We start from the raw sequence: 22,444 nt of genomic DNA, 5'->3' as shown, positions 1-22,444 counted from the left end.
AAAGGGTCATACTCTGGTCAACATCAACTATAAACATGGAATTTAATACAAACACAAAATCTAAGATTTTTTTCAATGCTTTCAGATTGATACTGTCAAATGACAAAGAAAGCTTCAAGTTTAGAATGAGCATTCTTCAGAACTAGAGTAAAGTAGGGACTTGACCTATGAGTTCCCCAAGAGAGAATAGGCAACAAAAGATAAAGGGAGCTACAAAGGTTTGGTTGATCTAAGTTGTGTTGACCTCGACTGAATGTCTGAGGATGGCCCCAAGTCACTGATGAAATATAAACAAGGCAGCTAATATAAATTATGGGAAATGAAGTTTGTAAAAAAGAGAGAAAGGAAGAATAGTTACATTCTTCAAAAAAATAAAAGAGAGAGTTGGAGACATTTTTGGTATATTTAAACACAGATACTTCCCAATAAATATTCAAATAAAGCTCACTCAAAGAATATTACCTAAAAACATTTTATTGAATATTAATGACATACCTACCTCTTTTCAATTAACTGAGATACTACAGTACTCTGGAAGACTGTTGTTTTCAATTAGAAATCAGTTGCCTCTCAATGTTAACTTATTTATATTGCAGTAGTCATTATAAAATCATTTTTAAAAAAGTAATTTAGGAGAATTCTGTCTCTGATGACCAGACTGTATACTCAGGGCCATTTAAACTATTATATTGCTAATAGTAACATTCATAATGCTGATATAGAATTAACACTATTTCTTAGGAATTTCTTAGATATTACCTCCACATATTAAAAACCATTTAGGAAGAAAAATTTCTTCAGTAACTTACCCTAAATTAAAAAAAAAGTTAAAAATTTTACTGATATGACCAAGTAAAGAAGTTTAGGGTAACTAAATGTAGGGAGGATTTAAATTTTAAGATGCACTGTAACTTCCTATGTATAAAAATAAAGTAGTAGGTCTTATGGCAGAGAGAAAAGGTCCAAGGATTGAACTTTTATTTTTTTTCTCCCAGACAATACACTGAGTCTCACTAATTCTACTTTAAATTTACATAATGGAAGAATTTGGAGGAAAAAGGGAAGGAAATGAAAAATATTTCTGTAGAACAGATTGAAAGAGAAATGAAAAACATAATTCACATATAAGTTGTAATAGATTTAAAAGATAGCAGTAACATATTTACATAATGCTTCAAACTTGCAAAGCAAAACTGGACATATTATTTCATGCCTTATAATAACTTTGTGAAGGACTATAAGTATTATATGGCAGTTACATGGGACAGTAGATAGAACTTAAGAGTCTGGAATCAGGAACTCACCCTCCTGAGTTTAAATCTGGCCTCAGACATTTATCAGCTGGTGATCCTGGGCAAATTACTGAATCTTGTTTGCCTCAGTTTCCTCATCTGTAAAATAAACTAGAGAAGGAAATGGCAAAACTACTCTAGCATCTCTGCTAAGAAAACCCTAAAAAAAGATCTTGAAGAGTTGACTGAACAACTGAACAAAAACAACAAATAGGTATTATGATCTCCACTTTATAGATAAGGAAATTGAGACTCAGAGGGTTAAATGATTTGCTCGAGGTTATACAGTAAATCATAGGCAACCTATGTCTTCCAGAAATCGATTCCAATATTCTATCCCCTATGCCATGGTCAAATTAAAAACAAACAATCAAGTTCAGAAGGAATGATATTCAATTGTACAATGAGTAATGAGAAAAGTTCAAGGGTTTTAATTGACCTAGTTCAAGTATAACAATAGAATAGTATTTCTGACTCAAAGCAATAAGGAATGCACTTTGAAAGATCACCTCAACTTTCATAATGGGAATGGATTTGCACTAATCCTAATCATTCCTTTGCCTGTTACAGTCTAATGACCTAAAAGATGTAAGTCATCTTGCATAGCTAGCTGGTTGGACTTGGGGTGGTGATCAGTGGCTTTGAAGGTATTAACTGAGAAATACATTAATTAGTTAAAAAACTTTCTTAGCACCACCAGGTCAATGAACTAATTAGCCAAAAAAATCAATTCAAGGTGGACATATTTATCATTTCTTATGCAATGCAATGCAATCATATGCAATGATCTTACTTCTGGGTGTTATCAAGTCAGGTTCTATTTAGAACTTGAATAATATAGTATCCTAGAAATGGATAGTCTCCCCACCTCAATCTCCTTCCTCGTCCCCTCCCTTGTCCCATCCCATCCCCAATACCTTAACACAGGCCTTTCATCTGGTTAGCTGATCTATATTTTTGACTTTACCATCTATAACAGCAGGGCTTTGGTCAAGATTCTATGCCACATGTAAAGGAGAGGAGAAATAGCTCAACCTATTTTATATATGAACTTATAAAAAAAGAATAAATTACATATATAAGAAAAAGCTCTTATACAAAAATAAAAAACAAAAAAGACCAACAGCAGAGTCAGATTGGTAAATATACAATACCACTCATGTTGGCGTCAAAGGTAAACTCAAGGTATAGAATACTACATGAGTATATTTAACAAGAAACTAATCAATCTGGGACTGAGTTTCTGCCAAAATAGCTTGTACCTCATATAATGCTTATAACAGTCACTGTATCTCATCTTGTAATGATATGGCTTAAAACCCCCCTGAAGGTTTCTCAATTCATGAAGAAGTGTTGACAAATAAAATGACTATAAAGTATGAATTTAGAGTATAGAAATGCTCACTGACAATGAGCAACATGATGCCACCTTCTAAAATGCTAATGGAAAGACGTCCATAGATTAAGTTAAAGGGTATGGTGCTCATCCCTTCCAGTCAAGCAGACAAACGTATTAAAAATCAAAGGATGAAAGTCAGTATAAATTCTGCCTTGATGGTACCCAATGCCTGACATCTAATGGAGAAACAGCTAAACTAAGCCTACAATAAATAATCAGGCATATATACAGTGTATAATTTCTGTTCAACATCTTTATTCTAAACCTCTCCTATCTATTCTTATAAAACTTCAATGCAAAAATACACATGACAGAAAGCACACTATTTTCATTACTTTTATTTGGCTTAACATATGGAAACAATAATTCTATAGACATATGTACATCATATTAGGAAACAATCTGATTTTAATGCAATTTTTAAAGAGCTTCTAAATAGATTCAGGTTATTAAAACTACTCAATTCATCTGAAATCTGCAAATAAAATAGCCACATCTATAATTTATTTAACAGAACTGTATAATTCAATGAGGATCCTGACTTCAGAAGTTAATTCTCAATGTGCACAGGAATTAGGAGGATAAATTTCATTAACCCTAAAAAGAAATTATGCAAGCAAACTTCCTCGCACATCAGAAGGTTACAGGCTTTACCCATTTATTATTTTCTTCTTGTTTGGGGAACACAGCATTTTTTGTTGTTGTGGGGTGGGAAGGGGTGGCGAGGTAAGAAAGAGGTGTTAAGATCCTGTACCTGCAGAATGGAAGGAATAAAGAAGAGAAAATAATTCTTAAGCCAAGTCTTACTTTTATTTTTCTGTGAATATAAAACAGAGCATCTATTTTCCCTAAAAACATTTCTCCAAAAATTGATTGATTCTAATTAACTAAAACAAAGACATGCAGGAATTGAGGGGAGGGGGGAGCTCAGGAAAAGGAAAGGTTCATTTTGGGGTAAAAAAACTTTAAAAAAAAATTTCATCTGGCCTTCCCATTATCACTTGAGAAATTGTTTGGTAGTTACATCATCAGGAAATAAAATACTACCCTCTGAGGACCCCAACTCTTAACAAAGGGAAGATTTTTTTTTGGAAGTCTGAAATCAACCTTCAGAGACTTCTCCTCAACCTACTTCCCTACTTCTTCTTCCCCATCCCTCCTCCCAACCCCCACAAGACTATTCACAAAAAACCTCTCGGGCTTTGAGCAAGGGAACCAAGGTGGTGGTGGTGATGTGTATTACCGAACTTATCAACAAATGGCTTTCCACGCCTTTATTATCAATAGCAAGAAGGAACTAATGCAACTTGGCCTTCCGTACATTCTTTTGCCAGTGAACGGGCCAGACAAATGAAATCCTTCACACAGTCCGGAACGTCAGGGGGAGCCAGACCCCATTAATAAGCTTTCTCAGTTCTGGCTATCACTAAAGTACACTAGTGAGACACGACGAGTCTGCACAACACAGAGCTCCTTATATGGCAATGCCATGACGTAATGCTCCATAGGCTTGGGGCATGCAAAGAGCCTATCTCTCATTGTTTAGCACAAGCCCTGGAATGCTCACATCTCGAATGCCTGGGAGGGCTCAGCTCGGAGAAGCAGGGGCTAGCTCCTGGGATTCCACAGCAGACACAGCTAAGGTAAGAGAGAGACAGAGAAGAGAGAGAAAGCTGACTTTGCTTTTTCCTCTTCAGAAAACAAGGAGCTCTTCTGTCAGTGGAGATAGGTCTGCGCTCCCTTTCTCTTAACAAGCTCTCGGAACTGCAGGCTGAAAACAGGTTTCACAGAGTGGGGTCCAATGAACCCTTGGAGAAGACCTCTCTCAACTTAACCTGAGCTTAAACCCAAGCTGCCAGAGAAACAGATGAGGTATTTCATTTTCAATGGGAAGAAGAGGGGGAAATTGTGCACGCTTTCCAAGGGAGTGCACATGGAGTACTGCCTGTACTTGAGAAAAAGTAAAAAAGGAATTGTAAAAGACCCCCACACACACCCCAGGCTCCTGCATGTGTGTCTCTGTGGTTAGGTGACTAAAGGGACAGAATGCCGCTTACAGATTGAATGACTGGACTGGAAATTCTGTGTGAAATATTAAGAACATGCCTAAGGATGATTATGAGCCCGGTTTGAAAGTAAAATCAATTTAAGTCTTAGAGCGGGAGGCTTGCTATTTAACTTAGGCTGCATCTATTTAGACACAGGACTTCTCCTTTCTGAACAGAGCATGCAAATGTCAATCTGGAAAGAGGAAGTAAGGAACTGAGGGAGTTTTGAGTTCTAACTTTTTTTCCTCTTCAACTCTGGTCACTGGGTAAATGAGCTAAATCAATTCACCCTAAGATGATGTCTTGGATCAAGGTAGGCTCCATAGAAAACTGCTTTCTTGACAAGAGATGTCTTCAAGAAGTATTTTGTTATTTAGCAGAGCTTTGGGGTTTTGAACCTAATGATATCGAAACCTGAAATAAGCGAAGGCTATAAATTAATTATATGGTATAAGAAGACAGTCAAGTCAGCAAGCTTAATAAAAAATGTGTATGACACTTGGCTTCTTTTGCCAAAATTAAACTCGGCAGAATTTTTTTTTCCCTAATGACATATATACAGTTCTTCCAAGTTGAGAAACCAGATTGGCTGCTATACTGCAGTTGGAATGAAATAGTTATATGCTTTTTTAGTTATGCTGAACTTGGACTAAACATATATTAGAAGACATAAAAATTAAATCTACTGTGACAGAACTATTTCCTCTTAAAACTCACCCCTGTGTTTTATAGTATGTATAATGGAGATTAAGTGTTTCACAGACATAGCTTACTGACACGTGAATATCCATAACTTGAGTTGTTAAAGATACCTCTGCATTTGGTGGACGACTGTGAACACTCCCACCTCATTTATCAGAGCTAAGGACTAAACAGGGCAGTATAAAAATACAGTGAACAGGTTTGGGATTTTCTTTGCTTGTTTTTTATTCAAGATTGAAATTTTAAATGAAAAGACAAATTAGATAAATCGGTGATTTTTTTTAATATCTTCCAAACCTGAGTCTGTTAAAGTTTTGATAAATTCATGAGGACAATCACATCTTTCACTTTTGTATCAATTAGTAGAATTTTATCAATTGACTTTTATAGAGCAATTAGAAGATCTTGCTTCCAGCAGCCCAAAAGAAAATTTATTTTTCATTCAGGCTGAAAACAGATTAAGGGACCTGCAAGTTTGTACTGATAAATAGGTTTCCCTAGAACTATTATTTCAAGCTTAAAAAAGCCTATAATAATATGAAGAGAAAAAAAAAAGGCCAACACCCAGACCATTGTGAAGAAATACTGAATATGCAATAACAAAGTTGTTTATTTGGTATAGGCTGTAATTGGAAGAGGAAAAAAAATCCGAGCCTTAGGCAAAAGGTTATTCTGCTTTTTTGCATCTAATATAGAAGGGAAACAGAAACCATTAATTACTGTTTCAGCTATACCCAAAGTACCAATTGTATCATAAGCTGCAGCTAGCCTGTTGAAAACCCTAACCTCTATCAAAATTCTTTACAGTTTTATTTCCCATTGTCTGGATTTTTTTTTTTTAAAAGAAGGGTAAGCTCTAATTCCCTTCCTCTTGTTCCCAAATACATCTCAGTATTCTGCAGCCTTTTTCTAAGGCTGCACCTTAAGGAGTGCTTTTTCAAACATAAATTCTTCCTAAATTTGTATTCTCTTAGGATAGAAATTCACTTCCTAATTCTCAGGAAAGAGTTCATTTTAAAAATGATGTATTTATAACTTTCAAAGTTAATGAATGTGCATCAACTTGATAAAGCTACTATAACTCCACCCCACCCCTTTATACAGTTAGTGAAGGGAGACAGTCCTCGCCTGCTGAGCACTGGCATTTTTGTATTATTTTCCAAATGTTGTGATTGATTCTATAGTAACAGCCAATATGAAAACACAAACCAGCTCTTCTTAATTTTCATTCAAATTGAAAATTCACATTAGATACAATTCCTTATAAGGTTTTTGGGATTTTGTCCCCTCTTCCTCCAAGACCTTTAATGTCAAACATACATTGATTTAACAAAATGAAAATGAGAGAAAAGGAGAAAATTACTCTGAATTTTGGGCACCTTCTGCAACACAGAATCATAACAATGTTAAGAGTAATTCTAAATGTTGACAGTAAGACTCTCAAGACCCTTTGAGAGGAGAGGGAAGGGAATGAGGTGTCACACTAATTAAAAAGAACCATGATTCCAAATAGTAAACCTCTGACCTATTTTAGAAGCTTGACATAAGTAATAAGATTTAACTTTTTTCTTCCATTATACCCCCAAAACAAAACAAAAATCTCATATTTTTTAAACTACTGTGATGTATCCATCAAATTAATGTGTATCCTTAGGGATTTAAGTTGCATCCAACTGACAGTTTAAATATGAACAGGTACTAATAACAGGTGAAGGGTATTCTAAACATTTTGGCAAATGTTCTGGGGCTATTTCTGTCTTCACTATAATTGTTTTGAAGCTAGTCTATAGTGCCTGAATGGTCAGTCAGTTAAAGAGTCATTTTCTCACTGAAATGAACTGCTGTTACAGGGAACATAAAAGTGTAAGTTTTTTTTACACTTTTAAGTAAAAAAAGAGAACTCAAAATTAGCCTTTGGGGGAGAAGTTTATAAAAATGGGATGATACAATTTTACATAACCCTAGCATACTGCACCCCTCTGCACTCTCAACAATGAATGAAGTCAATCCCTGAAGTTAAGACTCTTGGGCTTCTGGTAAATCTATCATCCCATGCACAGCCTAAATGAATAATGGTGCTTTCTCCAACCTGAAAACAGTCTCTGAGTTCAACTGAGAAACAGAATCTGGGGGAGTAGTAGAAAGACACAGAACTCACCCTTCTTTCTTTCCATCATATCAGGATACTCTAAAAGGAATTTTGACCAAAAGAATAAGCTGTTTTACCATAGTTGGGAAATTCTGGTGTATAAAGGAGGTTAGGAAGACAGTGAAGAAGACCAAACCCTTGTCCTTCTTGAATGCTAGGGAAGACGGTGATGCAGTGGAAAGATCACTGGATTTGCAATTAGTGAAGGAAGCAGTTTTTGAACTGTCTCTGCTACTTACTAGTTATATACCTTAGAGATGTCATCATTCTCTAAGTCTCAGTTTTCTCATGTATAAAATTCAAAGACTGGCATAGAGTATCTCTAAAATCCCCCTTTTCTCTCAAGCTTACGTTCATACGTGTTACTTATTTCTTTAATCCAAGCATCAACAATTAACATTATCTGTAAGGTACTCGGTTGATGATAGTAGCTGTTTATATTCTGAAACCTGGAGCAAGGAATACCAGATGAATAGCCCTCTTTTCCCTCCTTAACCATCTTTATCATGTCAATTCAAAATAATATGAATCATTAAAGGAAATAACCCCTTAAGAACACTACTGGACATTGGAATGAGGAAGAAGATGTAATAGAGCCCATCCTAAACAAAGTCATCAGAAGACCTGTATGAATGCACATACATGGACTTTAAATGTGTGGTTTCCCATATTTAGAGTAACTATTGGTTCCAACTTGAATATCAGAGGCTACTAGCAACAGTCTACTTTAAGGGTACAGGGATGTAATGAGCTCATCAGTTATATGTAGAGATGGGAACCAGGGCAAGCTTATTTGGATTGAGAGAGGGTACTAAATACTCTCTTCTTTAGGGCATTTAAGCACATGGCAATCATTACCCAAGCCTAGGTTTAGAACGATATCCATAGCAACAAGTTAAAGGCAACAATTCAATTATCATTTCTGGGGAAACATTAACAGACACCTTATTCACCAGAAGCAGTCTGAATACACATGTTCAATCATTGACATTCTATCTCGATAATGGGGCAGCCCTGTATGAGCAAAACAGAATACTGGCTTCAATGTCAGGAAACACATTCCCAGTTCTGGACTGTATGCCTTATATGACCCTGGGCAAATCACTTTATCATCTCTAAAATAGGGATAATATTGTTTGCATTACCAATTTCATAAGGCTATTATGAGGAAAGGCTCAAAAGGACTCCATATAAGCAGTTATTATGTGAGTATTAAGTCATGTGGGGCTATTCCATGTCATTCAACCCAGGAATTAGGGTTGTACAAAAATATACATAGATGATTGAAGATATTTACAGACTCACATAATGTTAAACCCAGAACAGGGTTGAGAGATCATTTCAAACAATATCTTTTGGAAAACCAAGTTCATATATTTGGTTAATGGTAAAGGTAGTACCAGAATCTGACAACCCACCCCCATCCCCCAATTTCTAGGATAGTACAGTGTTTACCATCATCGTTTGCTCCCTTACTCACCGAGTTCTACCAAAATGATGAGAGTCTAGATAGCTTGGAGAAAAAAACAAGAGAGCATGAAAATATCAGTATGGTAGAAATATCTTGATTCAAGAGGTCTAAAACTAATACAGATTAGCATGACCTCTATTGAGTGAATTTATATTCAGTTTTTATCGTGCGTAGTTACTGTTCTTTGCTGGACATAATCTGATCTATGGCATAGCCTAATCTGTGAAATAATAACTCACTATTATGCTATTTTGTCTTAATGTATCTGGCACCTCTGAAGTAGAATGTCAACAACTGAAATCATCATCTTTCTAACTAACAATGCTATTTCAGTCTAGGTCACCTTCAACTAGTCTCCCATATTTAGAAGTTTAGGATTATCTTTGCCTTTTACCTCTTCTTCCTTTCTCATCTCTAAAAACTACCAAGTCCTACCAATTCCACCTCTTCAACAGATCCCACCCTCATCTGTAAAGTGAAAGGAAATGGCAAATCACTCCAGTTTCTTCCCAAATGGGGTCAAGAAGAGTCAGACAGGACTGAAAACAACTGAACAATAACAACAAAATGAGAAAGGAAAAAAAGGACAAAAAACTGGGAAAGAGCAGATACTGTGTTCCCACTTCTACCATTCTTGAACAGACCCTCAATGTCACCTACCTGAACTAAATGAAATAGCCTGAAGCTAGGTGGCCCAGGGGATAATGCACTAGGTTTAGAATCAGTTAGACATCTTCCTGAATTCAAATCCAGCCTCAGACAGTTACTAGCTTTCTAACCCTGAGCAAATCAATTTAATCCTGTTTGCCTTAGTTTCTCATATGGAGAAGGAATGGCAAACCAGTCCAATAACTTTGCTAAGAAAACCCCAATGGGTCACAAAGAGTCACATATTACTGAAAAACAACTTAAGAACAAGCTCTCACATGATCTTTCCACATTCTCCTTGCATATCACTGACAATTGTTTTCTTTATGCAGAGATCTGGGAATTTCTTTAGAGGCACTATACCGTCTAATGAGTAAAATTTAAATTCCCTTTTCTAGTAATGCCAAGCTCATTTACAATCCAGAAACCTACCTTCCCAGTCTTATTTCCTTTCCTGTTCCTCCATATACTCTCTACTTCACCAAAACAGACTTTCCTATTCTATGTTTTCATATCTCCATGTTTTACTGACATTATTTGCTCTCTCTCTGTCTGGAATGGTCTTTGTCTCCCTCATGGTTGAATTCCTATACATCTCAAGTGTCAATCTCTTCCAGGAAGCCCTCCCTGATTCCATGCTCAAAGTCAGAAGCATCATGCAAATACTGTCTATTTCTCATAATGATGCTTGTGTCTTAAGGAAGATTATATAGGATTGTAGATTTGGAGCTTGAGGGTAACTTACAAGACATCTGGTCCAAACTACTTATGCTTAGAAAAATAGTACTTTATTCTCCAGACAACCCTGGGAAGCTTTGATTAAGCATGCATTCTGTCCACCTCTTTTATTCCTGCAAAAATTGTCCCAGACATTAGTGGATCAATAGCATTAATTATATAGTCCTTACATATTTGTATAGTCTTTACACTTTCTGCTATTTGATTGGTCAGCCACAAAAGATACTGAAGGAGAAAATCAAGGTCTTCTGTAACTTGGTAACAATTAAGTATTTTGGAAGATATTTGGGTTATGAGGTTAAAAAGTCAAAAAAGGTAGTTTGGAAGATGTAAAAATATGTGGCTAAATGAGAAAAATGGCAGCAAGGTGGTACAAAAAATTGGATAAAGTACAGGGCCCAGAATCAGGCCTCCTCTTCATGAGTTCATATCTGGTTTCAGATACTTATTAGCTGCATGACCCTAGGCAAGACACTTAACCCTATTTTAATCTTAGTTTCCTCATCTATAAAATGAACTGGAGAAGGAAATGGCAAACCACTCCAGTCAAGAAATACCCAAATGTGGTCAAACAGGACTGAAAACAATTAAACAATAACAACAAAATGATTAAGAAAAAATAAAAAACAGGGAAAGAATGGATACTGTGTTTTATATTTGTGTTTTCCTCAATATGTATCAGAGCAACATGAAATGCATTTAATAAAACATTTATTGAATAGAGCTTAAAAAATTCATTTAAAGTCTTGCAAGTGAAAAAGATTCACTTTCTTGGGGCCTCCAACCAAACATCTTACATTGCCCATCCCTTGTTTACTTCCCTAGTATGCTTCCCTTCCCTGTGAAAATCTGCTACAACTTCCCTGCTTTCAACATGAATGTAGGACCAAAGGAATACAACATACAGCTCTGAGGCATGTACAGTGTGGGAAACAGTTAACACTTACAAAGCCATTTTGGGGTTTCATAACCTATGAAAGGACCCCCTCAATGTATATGGATGAGGAAATTTCTTCAAGAATTTGGAGGTAGTTGGTCTGCTAGACTTTACTTTGGGAATCAGTCATTTAAACTTCTGTCATTATCAGAAGGCACTAGTGCCTATAAAAATAAAAACAGATTCAAATAGCAAACAGGGAACCTTAACTTTTGCTTTAGATTCACAGGTGTGTGAACACTTAATAAGTAACAGCTAGTCCCTATCTACACTCCCACAAAATAATAATACTGAGTAAAGATTATGAAAGAGTACCAAGTGGAAAGCCTTGGGGAATGGAATAGTCTTCTGTAAAAGAGGAACCATATGAAATGTTGCTGTTGTTTAGATTAGTAAATGCCCATGAGAAAGTTTGGATTCCACAGCATTACCTTTATCAGGTAAGTTTCAGATGGAAGCTGGAAAATGGGTCAAAGATAAAATCCAGCCCATGATGACTGCACCTAAATATCTTTTCTCAATAGCCTGTTGCTTCTTCCATACTCTGATGATCCTCTAGGTCCAGGGACATAGGGTTTGGCTAAGAGGCAGAACAGATGAAAGTACTGGATCAAAGACAGGAAAACCAGAGTTCAAATCCAAACTCAGATACTTATTAAGTTACCTTGGGTAAATCATTTAACCCTCTTTTGCCTCAATTTCTTCATCTGTAAAATGAGTTAGAGATGGAAATGGTAAACCATTCCAGTGTCTTGCCAAGAAAACCCCAAAATGGGGTCACAAAGAGTCAGACATAACTGAACAACAACAACAACAAATGCCTTCTTTTCACAGAAAAGAAAATACTTTTTCCATTGCAACAAATGTAATCAGTCCAATGCCAGAGTGTCAATAAGGAATTTAACTTCTCTTTCCCCTTAACATTAATAAACATTTGAGTGCCTATTATCTGCTTGACAGTAGGTTCAATACTTCATTTCTTTACACACTACACCAGTGGGGTTCACAAAGTGTGATCTGAAAATCCTTGCAATAGAAGTCAAGAGACCCTTTTAGGCATCTATTATGTTAAAACTATTTTTGTATTAAGATATTTTAATTTCTAATATGAAATATCAATAGGTAAAATAGACAAAGACTCTTTAGGGGGAAGGATCCTCCATAAATTTTTAGAAATGAAAAATTTTTTAGAATTGCTGTACTAGACTATCTATTTTGGCCTGTGTAGCACTTTGCACTGGTTGGTAGGGGATTAATGATAATGACTAAGGCAATTAAGAAATTCTTCCATAAATGCTTTACATAAGTTTCTTCATGTTTTGATAAAGTAATGAAGATAACAGAAGAGTCCAGACATCTACCATCATGAGGCAAAAGAAAACAATGGGGGATTGTTAGTCTTTTCTCCTCCACAGGTGATTTTGAGGAAGCCCTTTTATTCTCAAAAAGCTGTCTTCCCTATACAAAAAATAAGGAAAATAGTCATGTACCTTTTAACCTTTAAAGAAACAAAAACAAGGGGTGGCTAGGTGGCTTAGTGGATAAAGCACCGGCCCTGGAGTCAGGAGTACCTGGGTTCAAATCCAGTCTCAGACACTTAATAATTACCTAGCTGTGTGACCTTGAGCAAGCCACTTAACCCTGTTTGCCTTGCAAAAACCTAAAATAATAATAATAATAATATAATATATATATAATAAAATACAAAAACAAAACCCTAAAATAATACTATATGTTATCTGTATGATATTCTAAGCTACTTGGAGAAAGGAACTGCAAAAAAATCATAGTATTGTTATTACTCTAACAAAGACAAAATAAAAAAAAGTAGAGGAGTGTGGAAGAAAGGATTGTATTTAATACTTAGTTGGAATAAAACATCTTTACTTCAGTTCTTGAGTCTGTTACAGCTCAAAATCATTACACCAACAGCAGCTTTAGGGATGAGGTCAGTGCATCAAGATGGACCATTTTGACAGGAGCACAGCTGCCAAATTTCTTGTGTCTCACAGTCCACCAATTCTACTACACGAACAAAAGTTTAAAGGTGAAATAAGTTTTCTTTTTTTCTAAGTAAGAAAAAAAATAAATTCCTGTTCAGGGATCAGAAACAGAGTGGAAAAAATTCAAAATGCAGAATCTAAGTTTCATTGTAACTTTCAAAGTTAGGAAAGGCCTCCAAGATTACCTAGTCATAGAAGAAGCCCAAAATTGCACAATCAGAATACTGGGACTTGGATAGCATCAGACTTAGGCAAGTCTCTGAATCTCAGTTTCCTTATCTGTAAAATAGAGATAATATTTCTATACTGCCTATTTCACTTCACAAGGCTGCTGTAAGAGAGTACTTTGCAAAGTGTTATAAAAAAATTGGTTAACATTAATACAACTTCCTTTTTTTGCAGATAAGCAAACAGCTAGAGGAAAATTCTAGATCCTAGAACATGGATCTCCTCATTCCTTTTTTTCACTACATTATGCTACTTTCATATTTGGGTTAACAAATACATTTTTAAAATAATTTGTTACTAATGTTAAAGTTTCAAAGAAGTGAAGGAGCTACATGATCCAGCAGATTAAGTAAAACTTCAAGAATTGAAAGTTCATGACTTCTCCTTCCTATTGTGCCATTCAGTAAATATTGTGCAATTTAAAATTAACCAACATTTGAGAGTCAACTATGTGGCAAAGTGCTACAATAATATGACTTGATTGATCACTATATAGTTTATAATGCTCTTACACAGAACAATTAACTTGATCTCATTATGACCCTTTGAGGTAAGGTAGAAAAGATAACATTATTCCCAGAGAATGAGAAGTTAGCTGACTTGCCCAAGGCCACCTAATTAGTAATTGTTCTCTGATTTCAAGCAAGCTGATCTTGCTACTTAAGTAATTTTCCTCTTAATCACAGTGCAAGTCTTGCTTCATTTGCTAAGTAAGACTAGCTAACATGGTGATTCAAAATTTTAAATTGTAAGAGAACTGAACATGCAAAGTCCAGCTATATCAGAAATGTGTTGCTGTCCTATCCTTTTTCAGTCATGTCTGATCCTCTGTGACTCCATTTGGAGTTTTCCTGGAAAAGATATTGGAGAGGTTTGCCATTTCCTTCTCCAGTTAATTTTATAGATGAGGAAACTAAAGCAAATGGGGTTAAGGAACTTGTCCAGGATCATAGCTAGTATCTGAAGCCACATTTGAACTCGAAGGCCAGCACTCTGCCCACTGAAATACCTAGCTGCCCAAATGAGAAATTTGGTGCTACTTACTCTTAAGATCTGTAACTTGACAAATTCCATGATTACCAAGTTAGCTAACTTTTTAACACCTGAACTGGAATTTGTATTTTCTTCAGAGGTTGAGAGAGAACTATTTTGACTAGGAAAATGAAGAACTCTTTCCTAATAAAAGTAAAAACAGTTTATGAGAAATGAGGCAAGAGGTAAAAATAGGATCTATTCTAAAAGTGATAAATAGACCTTAGAAAATCATTTATGTGAAACCCACTCCTTTGATAGATGAGAGAAGTGGCCAATGTCAGAATGGTGGGTCCCAACAAACTACAATGATATCAATCATATGGGAAAAAGTACATACTTTAAGATTTTATCATGATACTTGAAAAACTCATTCAAATAAGTCCAAAAAAGAAAGTGAATAAAGCTGGTAGACTTGAGAGAAACTGTCAGGTTTTGGAGACCCAACTCTTGGACTTTTTAAAAGTGTATCTCTAGGACAGTGAAAACACTTTATTTTAAAAATTATTTTTATCTATTTGTTAAATATTTCCCAACTACATAAAAAACAAAAATTTTAACAATCGTTTTAAAAATTTTAAACTTCAAATTCTTTTCCTCTGGGCCCTTCCCACTTTTTGAGAAGGCAAACAGTTTGATATGGATTATATATGTGAAGTAATACAAAACGTTTTTCCATATTAGCCATGTTACAAAAGAAAACAAACAAAACAACACCGTTCTAAAACAAAACAAAAATCCACCTTGATATGAGCCAAGTTCTGCCACTTATTAGTTATGTCATCTTAACATTTGGGCCTCAGTTTCTCCATCTGTAAGATAAGTGGGATGGACTAGTCTCTGATGATTTCTGAGGTCCAATCCAAAATTGATGATCTCTAACTAAAGTACTTCCAACTCTATCCTTCTTTGATTCAATGATTTCCACCCCCTAACCTTCAGAAGAAATAACTTTCTAGCAGTTGAAATTTGAAAAGGAATCAGATCAACAAAGCAGGAAGTCAAATCAGGAACTGAGTGTGACTGTGTCTTTAAGGGTCCATTATGGACCCGAGATTGTGTTAAATGTTAGAGATACCAAGAGAGATAAAAGGAGCTCATCAAACAGGGGAAACAATATTCAAACAACCACATACAATCAAGCTATAATAAAGGATAAATTGGAAATGATTTGCATGCATGTGTAGATATCTTGCAGTCAGCCTCTTTAAAGGCAGCATGGAATCTTTCTACTTTCCTTTAATAAAGTTGTCACTGAACAGATATTGGATTGAAAAACACATCTGGGAGAACCAAACAGAACAACCCTGTACTCAATGACTGAGCCAATCTCTAGTCACAGACAAGGTTGTCTTCTTGGAGAAAACTTATCAGCTCCTTACACACCCTGGTTCCTTACTTAAGAGTCTTCTCCCAAGACAGTACTTTTTCAGACCAAGGTACTAGAAACAGTTTAAGTGTTATTCTGATGAAAATGTTTCTTTATTTTGTCCTTTAAATCACCAATTGGAGCTGCTCCAATGCTTTTTATTTAAAAAAGAAACAAAAATAAATGCAAACCCAAATCAAAGTTATTAAAGTATGTTGTTAAAGACTGTAACCACAAAGATTACAAGAAATACACAGTCTTTAGAAGTCACTACTTAAATAACAAGAGAGAAGTGACTGACCCTCACTTTGAAAGTTATTTTGTAAGGGTGTAAACAGAGTAGAACAAGGATTCTTTTTTTTTTTTTGCAAGGCAAATGGGGTTAAGTGGCTTGCCCAAGGCCACACAGCTAGGTAATTATTAAATGTCTGAGACTCAGGTACTAGACTCCAGGGCTGGTGCTCTATCCACTGCACCACCTAGCCTCCCCAAGAACAAGGATTCTTAACTTGATTTCAGAGATTTGTGAACTTGAATGACAAAAAAAAGTCAACATTTCCTTCAATTAATATAGGCAACAAACAAGGGTTTCAAAGGATTGACCAGTCTACCCAAAGGGTGGATGGAGGCAGCTGTTGGCAGAGTGAATAGAGGGTTCAGGCAGGAGTCAGGAAGACCTGAATTCAAATTCAGTCCCAGAAAATTACTACCTATGTGACCATGGGAAAATTACTTAACTTGTCTGCCTCAGTTTCCTAAATCATAAGATGGGAATAATAGTACCTTCCTCACAGAGTTGCTGCAAGAACCAACCAAGATAATATCTATATGGAACTGCATAAAGGCTGATTCTCTTCCCCACCCTGTGGAAAAAGGTTAAAAACTTCGGTTAGAATTACAGAAATCAAGAGAACTTAGATTCAAGACTTAGCTCTTACATCAGTAATATAACCTCTGGCAAATCAATGTCTACCCAAATTTCAGTTTCTTTATTCATATGAGGATGGGGATTTTATAAACTATAAAATGGAAGAGACATATGAATTATATTATCCCCAAAGGCTTTATAAGCTAGAAAACAACAGCACAATTTTTCTTCTTGCAGATGAGACAGAAGACAAACAACACATTTGGAAGGTGGGGGGAAATTTAAGAGAATCCAGCATGGTCACCTTGTCATTCAGTCACAGAATCTAAGTGGAGAACTTAGTATAACAGGTGTCTTATCCACTGAATTTCCTACTTATTTAGGAGAGGTTGGTTTGGGATTTTTTTTTTTTTTTTGGTTCTTTGAGGAGTGAGATTTTTTCCTTTGTTATCTGCTCCTCTTTCCTTTCTGAAAAGAGCCAGGGCTAATATTACAAAAAAGGGAAGATATTTTCTTTTCAAGAAGCACTGTAGTTTAATGGATAAGTTGTTGGCCTTTAAGAGTCCAGAAGATTTGGGCTTAAATTTTTGAATATTTTACTCAAAGTATGATCAGAAACAAGTCACTTAATTGACCTCTAGGAGTTTTAGTCTCTTCATCTGTAAAGTGGGGAGAAAAAATAAATAAATAAAAAGACAGTGTTTGACTTGGAGTCAGGAAGACATGAGTTCAAATCCCACCTCAAAAGGTAATAGCTCTATGACCCTAGACAAGTCATTGAACTTCTCTCAGACTCAGTTTATTTATGTGTCAAATGAGGATTTTGGCCTTGATGTCTTCAAGGTCCCCCTTTTCTGTTCTAAATCTATGATCTGTGATCCTATGATGATCTGGTGGGATAACTTTGACTTTTGAAGGCAGGCTGCTTATATTCAGACACATATTTAACCAACGGGTAAAAACCAAGGGATTGTCTTGTTTTTGTTTTAACAAACAATGCTAAGTGTCAGTGCATTTGATCTTCTCTAAGCTTGGAAGGAGCAGCTGAGAATAGGAAAATGTAATCCAAATGTCCTGGGTTGCTAGTGTAGGGAAAATTAAACAAAGCTCAGATGACCAAAACCATTTTACAGATTTTTATACTGCACGCAAGGGGGCATTCAAAACAGAGGCCACAGGAAAAATAGCCACTTGCTCTTGCTGAAACTTTAGAATAAAACTTTCCACCTGCCTGTGATTAAGTAGTACATATGGCTAAAATGTGGAGTTATCCAAAAATCACAGCAAAGACATAAACCAATTATCCTCAGTTACTATAAAGAACATGATGGGGATGGGATGTCTCTGTCTCTTTCTCTGCCTCTCTCTCTTTCTCTCTGTCTCTCTGTCTCTGTCTCTGTCTCTGTCTCTCTCTCTCTCTCTCTCTCTCTCACACACACACACACACACACACACACACACACACACACAGAAGATGCTAAGAGAATGAGACAATGTTACATATTAACTCAAAAAATAACTATCATTTTCATAACTAAAGATAACTTGTGGTCTGGAGGGTGAAGATTAAAAATGTAAAGAAAGATGTTTCATAGACAAAATATAATTTTTTCTAAAGAGTTGCCTATGCAATCCTTAAATTTCTATGATATATTGGAAATATCTAAATAGACTGGTTGAACCTTGATCAACGAAGGAAAAAATTCATAGAGCCAATTTGCAGATAAAAACCAAGAAGCTTATATCTGAGAGATATGGTATCATATGGTATCAGACCTACACCACCTGCTTGCTAAAGACTATCTGTTAAAATCTTTTCAGAGAACTTCTGTGCCTTGAAATGTTTTGAGGAAATGGTATTTGTAACCAGGTCCCTGGGGAATATTATTTTTGGAAACACTGCAATTTTTAAAAATTACAATAAAAATAATTATTAATTTACACCAAATTATTGGGCTTAATGTGTTGCTAATCTAATAAGGTAATATCTTTAGTGCCTAATGATGAGAAAATGCCATAGTTTTAAATTTTTTTAAAATTATGGTGATGAACTGAATAATTTTTTAAAAATCTGATTGAAAAATGCAATTTTTACCATAAAGACATATATCCTAGAGAAATCTAATTAAAAAGGTGTTAAATAAAAAACCCTTAGAAATATACACCTTCCTTCTTATAGCTCATACAAATGTTTTTAATATCTAACAAAGCTATTTAACCACAAATAGAGAACCCTAGATTAGAAGATAAGAATTCTGGACTCAAATCCTAAGTTATGTATTAATTATGATCTTGACAAGACACAGTACCCTCTGGACTCAATTATATCATATATAAAGAAAGTCAGGAAAACTATATACATACATATATGCTTCTACTTCAAACTGTAAAGAAAAGATGTAATATTACCCCTTAAAACATGAAGATAGTACATAACAAATAACTATTGCTATTATGACATTAATTTTTAAATATTCAAAATGTAACATTCTTTGTACATTCTCTTAGAAAAAGTGCTAGATCATTTTCTTTGTACATTATTCTATTACAAATCAATTTCAGTTTTGGAGGTGTGATAGGTTTTTTTTTAAGTAGTCAAGATGAGTTTTATTACCTTTCCCCTTTTCCCTATTTGAGAAAGATTACGATCTCCAAAATCAGAATCCATTGTAGAATAGGGAATGAAACACTTGGGGACTGGAAACATTTGGATTCAAATCTGATTTCAAACACTTTCTAGCCATGAGACTTTGGGTAAGTTGCTTAACCTCCTTTGTTGGTGTTAGACTCACTATGGTCTCTAAGGCCATTTCTAGACCTGAAACAATAATCATTATAATACCATTAAATTCTTACCAAATCAATAATTAGTGCATCTGAACTGTCCACAAGAAAAACTGTAAGAAACTGAACTGCCCAGCCAACCTACCACTCAGTTCATAAACTTCAACAAATCCACTGATTTGTTGACTTTCTCAATTTAGGCAAGAAGCATCTTGTTAAGTTATTATATCATCTTCACATCAATATTTTGTATTTCTTCAGAGGAGCTCAAAAAGTATTACAAAAATCCTCATTAATGCTCCCAACATTCTTGCCTAAGGTCGCAAAGTCAAGGGGGAAGTGGGGGGGGGGGGGGAACAAGTAACTTCCAAGTCAGCATTCCGCCCTTGAGACCACCCAGTCTTTTCTGTCCATAAACGGATAAAGTCTAAGAATAATATAATCCCAAAAGAAAAGTCTAAGGATAACATAATCCCAGTAGAAAACAACAAGTTGAACTGTTAAGAACATTGAGGACTTAGGTACAAATACTGGGTCTGCCATAGATGACCTGTAATGTTTGTTCTTCATTTTTGAAGAAGACCATGACATCAGGGAGGTGATGTCATGACAAGCGCATGAATTGGATCCGAGTGAGGGGATGTAGTACTAAGTCACCAGCCTTATTTTCTCCTCCAGAGTCAACTGGGTCCAGTGGCCAGATATGAATCAGGGCTACTGGAGATGGCCCTGAATAGAAGGTAATCAGGGTAAGTGACTTGCCCAAAGTCATACAGTAAGTGTCCAGTGACCTGAGACCAGATTCAAACTCCTATCCTCCTGACTCCAAGGCCAGTGCTCTATCCAATGTGCCACCTAGCCGACCCAGATGATAACCTAAGAAAGTTTGGGGAAGTCACTTACTTCTCTGAACCTTGGTTTCCTTAAGCTCAAGATGAGGAGAATGATCTAAAGGACTTCTAAACTTCCTTTGATCATGCTTTTTTTGGGGACAGGGGTGCTGGTAGAGGGAAGCTAAGCCATTTGCCCAAAGTTACATAGTTAATAAGTGTCTCAGTCTGGATTTGAACTCATATCCTCTTGACTCCAGGACCAGTATTCTATCTTCTGTACCATCTAGTGGTCCCAAATTTCTTTTTTTTTAATTTACAAATTAAGAATGGCAAGGACAAGATAACAGTCATACTTTAGAAAAGGCAGTCCTTCTGAACTGTTAACAGGGTTTTTTCACTTGGAGATTCATAAATACTAAACAACCAAAACATGTTCAAAAAAAGACACAAGATGTCCTTATTCAAACTGAGGAACAATATTGGGAGGTGGGGGAGAAATGAAAAATAATTGCTAGTCTCATTAATTTTGGAACTTGGAGGAGAAAACTAAGAGTTATAGCTATTGTACAAAATTCAATAAATAAAGTTATTTCGCAAAACTCAAAGATATTCAAAGGAAATGACAATACACTTGGGACTTCCAGGTGGGAAATTGGACTGAAAGGAGCACTCTGAAGCTGCATCCTGGAGAGTTAATGGATGTCACCCATCCTTGAGTAGCATAGATGAATCTCAGGTGTTAGTGATGATGGTTATTTTGGGGTTCTTTTGGGTGGGGGGGTTGCAAGGCAAATGAGGTTTAAGTGGCTTGCCCAAGGCCACACAGCTAGGTAATTATTAAGTGTCTGAGACCATATTTGAACCCAGGTACTCCTGACTCCAAGGCCGGTGCTTTATCCACTATGCCACCTAGCCACCCCTAGTGATGATGTTTTTTAAACTCTGCCCCTTTTTGCCATGTTGGCATTACCACTTGGATATTTTGCCTTATGAGGCAGTGGAGTGGGATTGTGGACAAAGTGCTGGATCTGAAATCAGAAAGTTGTTGCTTTCAGTCCTACATGACTCTCCATGACCCCATTTGGGGTTTTCTTGGCAGAGATGCTGGAGTGGTTTGCCTTTTCCTTCTCTGGCTCATTGTACAGATGAGGAAACTGAGGTAAACAGGGAGAAGTGAACTGCCCAAGGTCTCATAGCCAATAAGTATCTGAGGCCAGATTTGAACTTAGAAAGGGGAATCTTCCAGTGTCCAGGTCTCGGGCTCTATTGACTGTTCTACCTAACTGATGAAGAATTTGTTAGCTGTGTGACTCTGAGCAAGTCACTCAATCGCTACATGCCTCAGTTTCTGTATCTATAAAATGGCAATAAGAGCAGTAACCAAACTTGTAGGGTTGTCGTGGGGATCAAATGCTTTAATATCTATAAAGCACTTAGCTCAGGGTCTGACGCATACCAAGCTCTATGTAAATACTCATTCCTTTTCTTTTAGCTTTAGCTTTCATTATTCCCATTGGGCTTTCAGCTGCCCCTCTTCCAGATATCTTTCTAACATTCTTTACAAGTTCAGGTGGAGGGTGAAGCTGAAGCTATTTAATGTAGGTAACAGACTGTGCTTGCTGGCACTGGGTGATTATCAGCTAATCAGCAGAATTTGAAGTTAGTTTAGTCCTGGTTCTGCCACTAACCCACAGTGTGATCTTGAATAAGAAATCACAACCAGTCTGGACTTCAATTTCTTTATCTGAAAAAAAAAAAAGTCAGAACAGATGAGATTGACACTTCTCCTACAGTAATATCTATCTGATCTGCACCAAAACTTCTTATTTCTTTAAACCTAAATGCAAAAAATAACGATTCCCTGTTATGTCAGTTGTGTCTAATCCTTCATTCTTGGCAAAGATACTGGAGAGGTTTGCCATTTTCTTCTCTGGTTCTTTTAT

At 36.0% G+C, this 22,444-nt stretch overlaps 2 protein-coding genes across 5 annotated transcripts in view; one reads left to right on the top strand and one right to left on the bottom strand.

Annotated features, from left to right (window-relative positions):
* CMSS1 (cms1 ribosomal small subunit homolog) overlaps positions 1-22,444 on the bottom strand; it is a 431,391-nt gene that overhangs the window by 352,156 nt on the left and 56,791 nt on the right. The window lies entirely within an intron of this gene.
* Positions 1-22,444, top strand: part of FILIP1L (filamin A interacting protein 1 like) — a 356,414-nt gene that overhangs the window by 285,640 nt on the left and 48,330 nt on the right. Inside the window, exon 1 of one of the 4 annotated variants that reach the window (XM_074214319.1) lies at positions 4,124-4,334. The exons of the other annotated variants lie outside the window; for them this stretch is intronic. Within the exon in view, the coding sequence (XP_074070420.1) occupies positions 4,189-4,334 (146 nt within the window). The 5' untranslated portion in view covers positions 4,124-4,188. Of the gene's footprint in view, positions 1-4,123; positions 4,335-22,444 lie in introns of those variants that run through there. 4 annotated transcript variants of the gene reach the window in all.

Source organism: Macrotis lagotis, chromosome 1, assembly GCF_037893015.1.
Source record: "Macrotis lagotis isolate mMagLag1 chromosome 1, bilby.v1.9.chrom.fasta, whole genome shotgun sequence".
Classification (NCBI taxonomy): Eukaryota; Metazoa; Chordata; class Mammalia; order Peramelemorphia; family Peramelidae; genus Macrotis; species Macrotis lagotis.
This window is presented reverse-complemented; position numbering and strand designations above follow the sequence as displayed.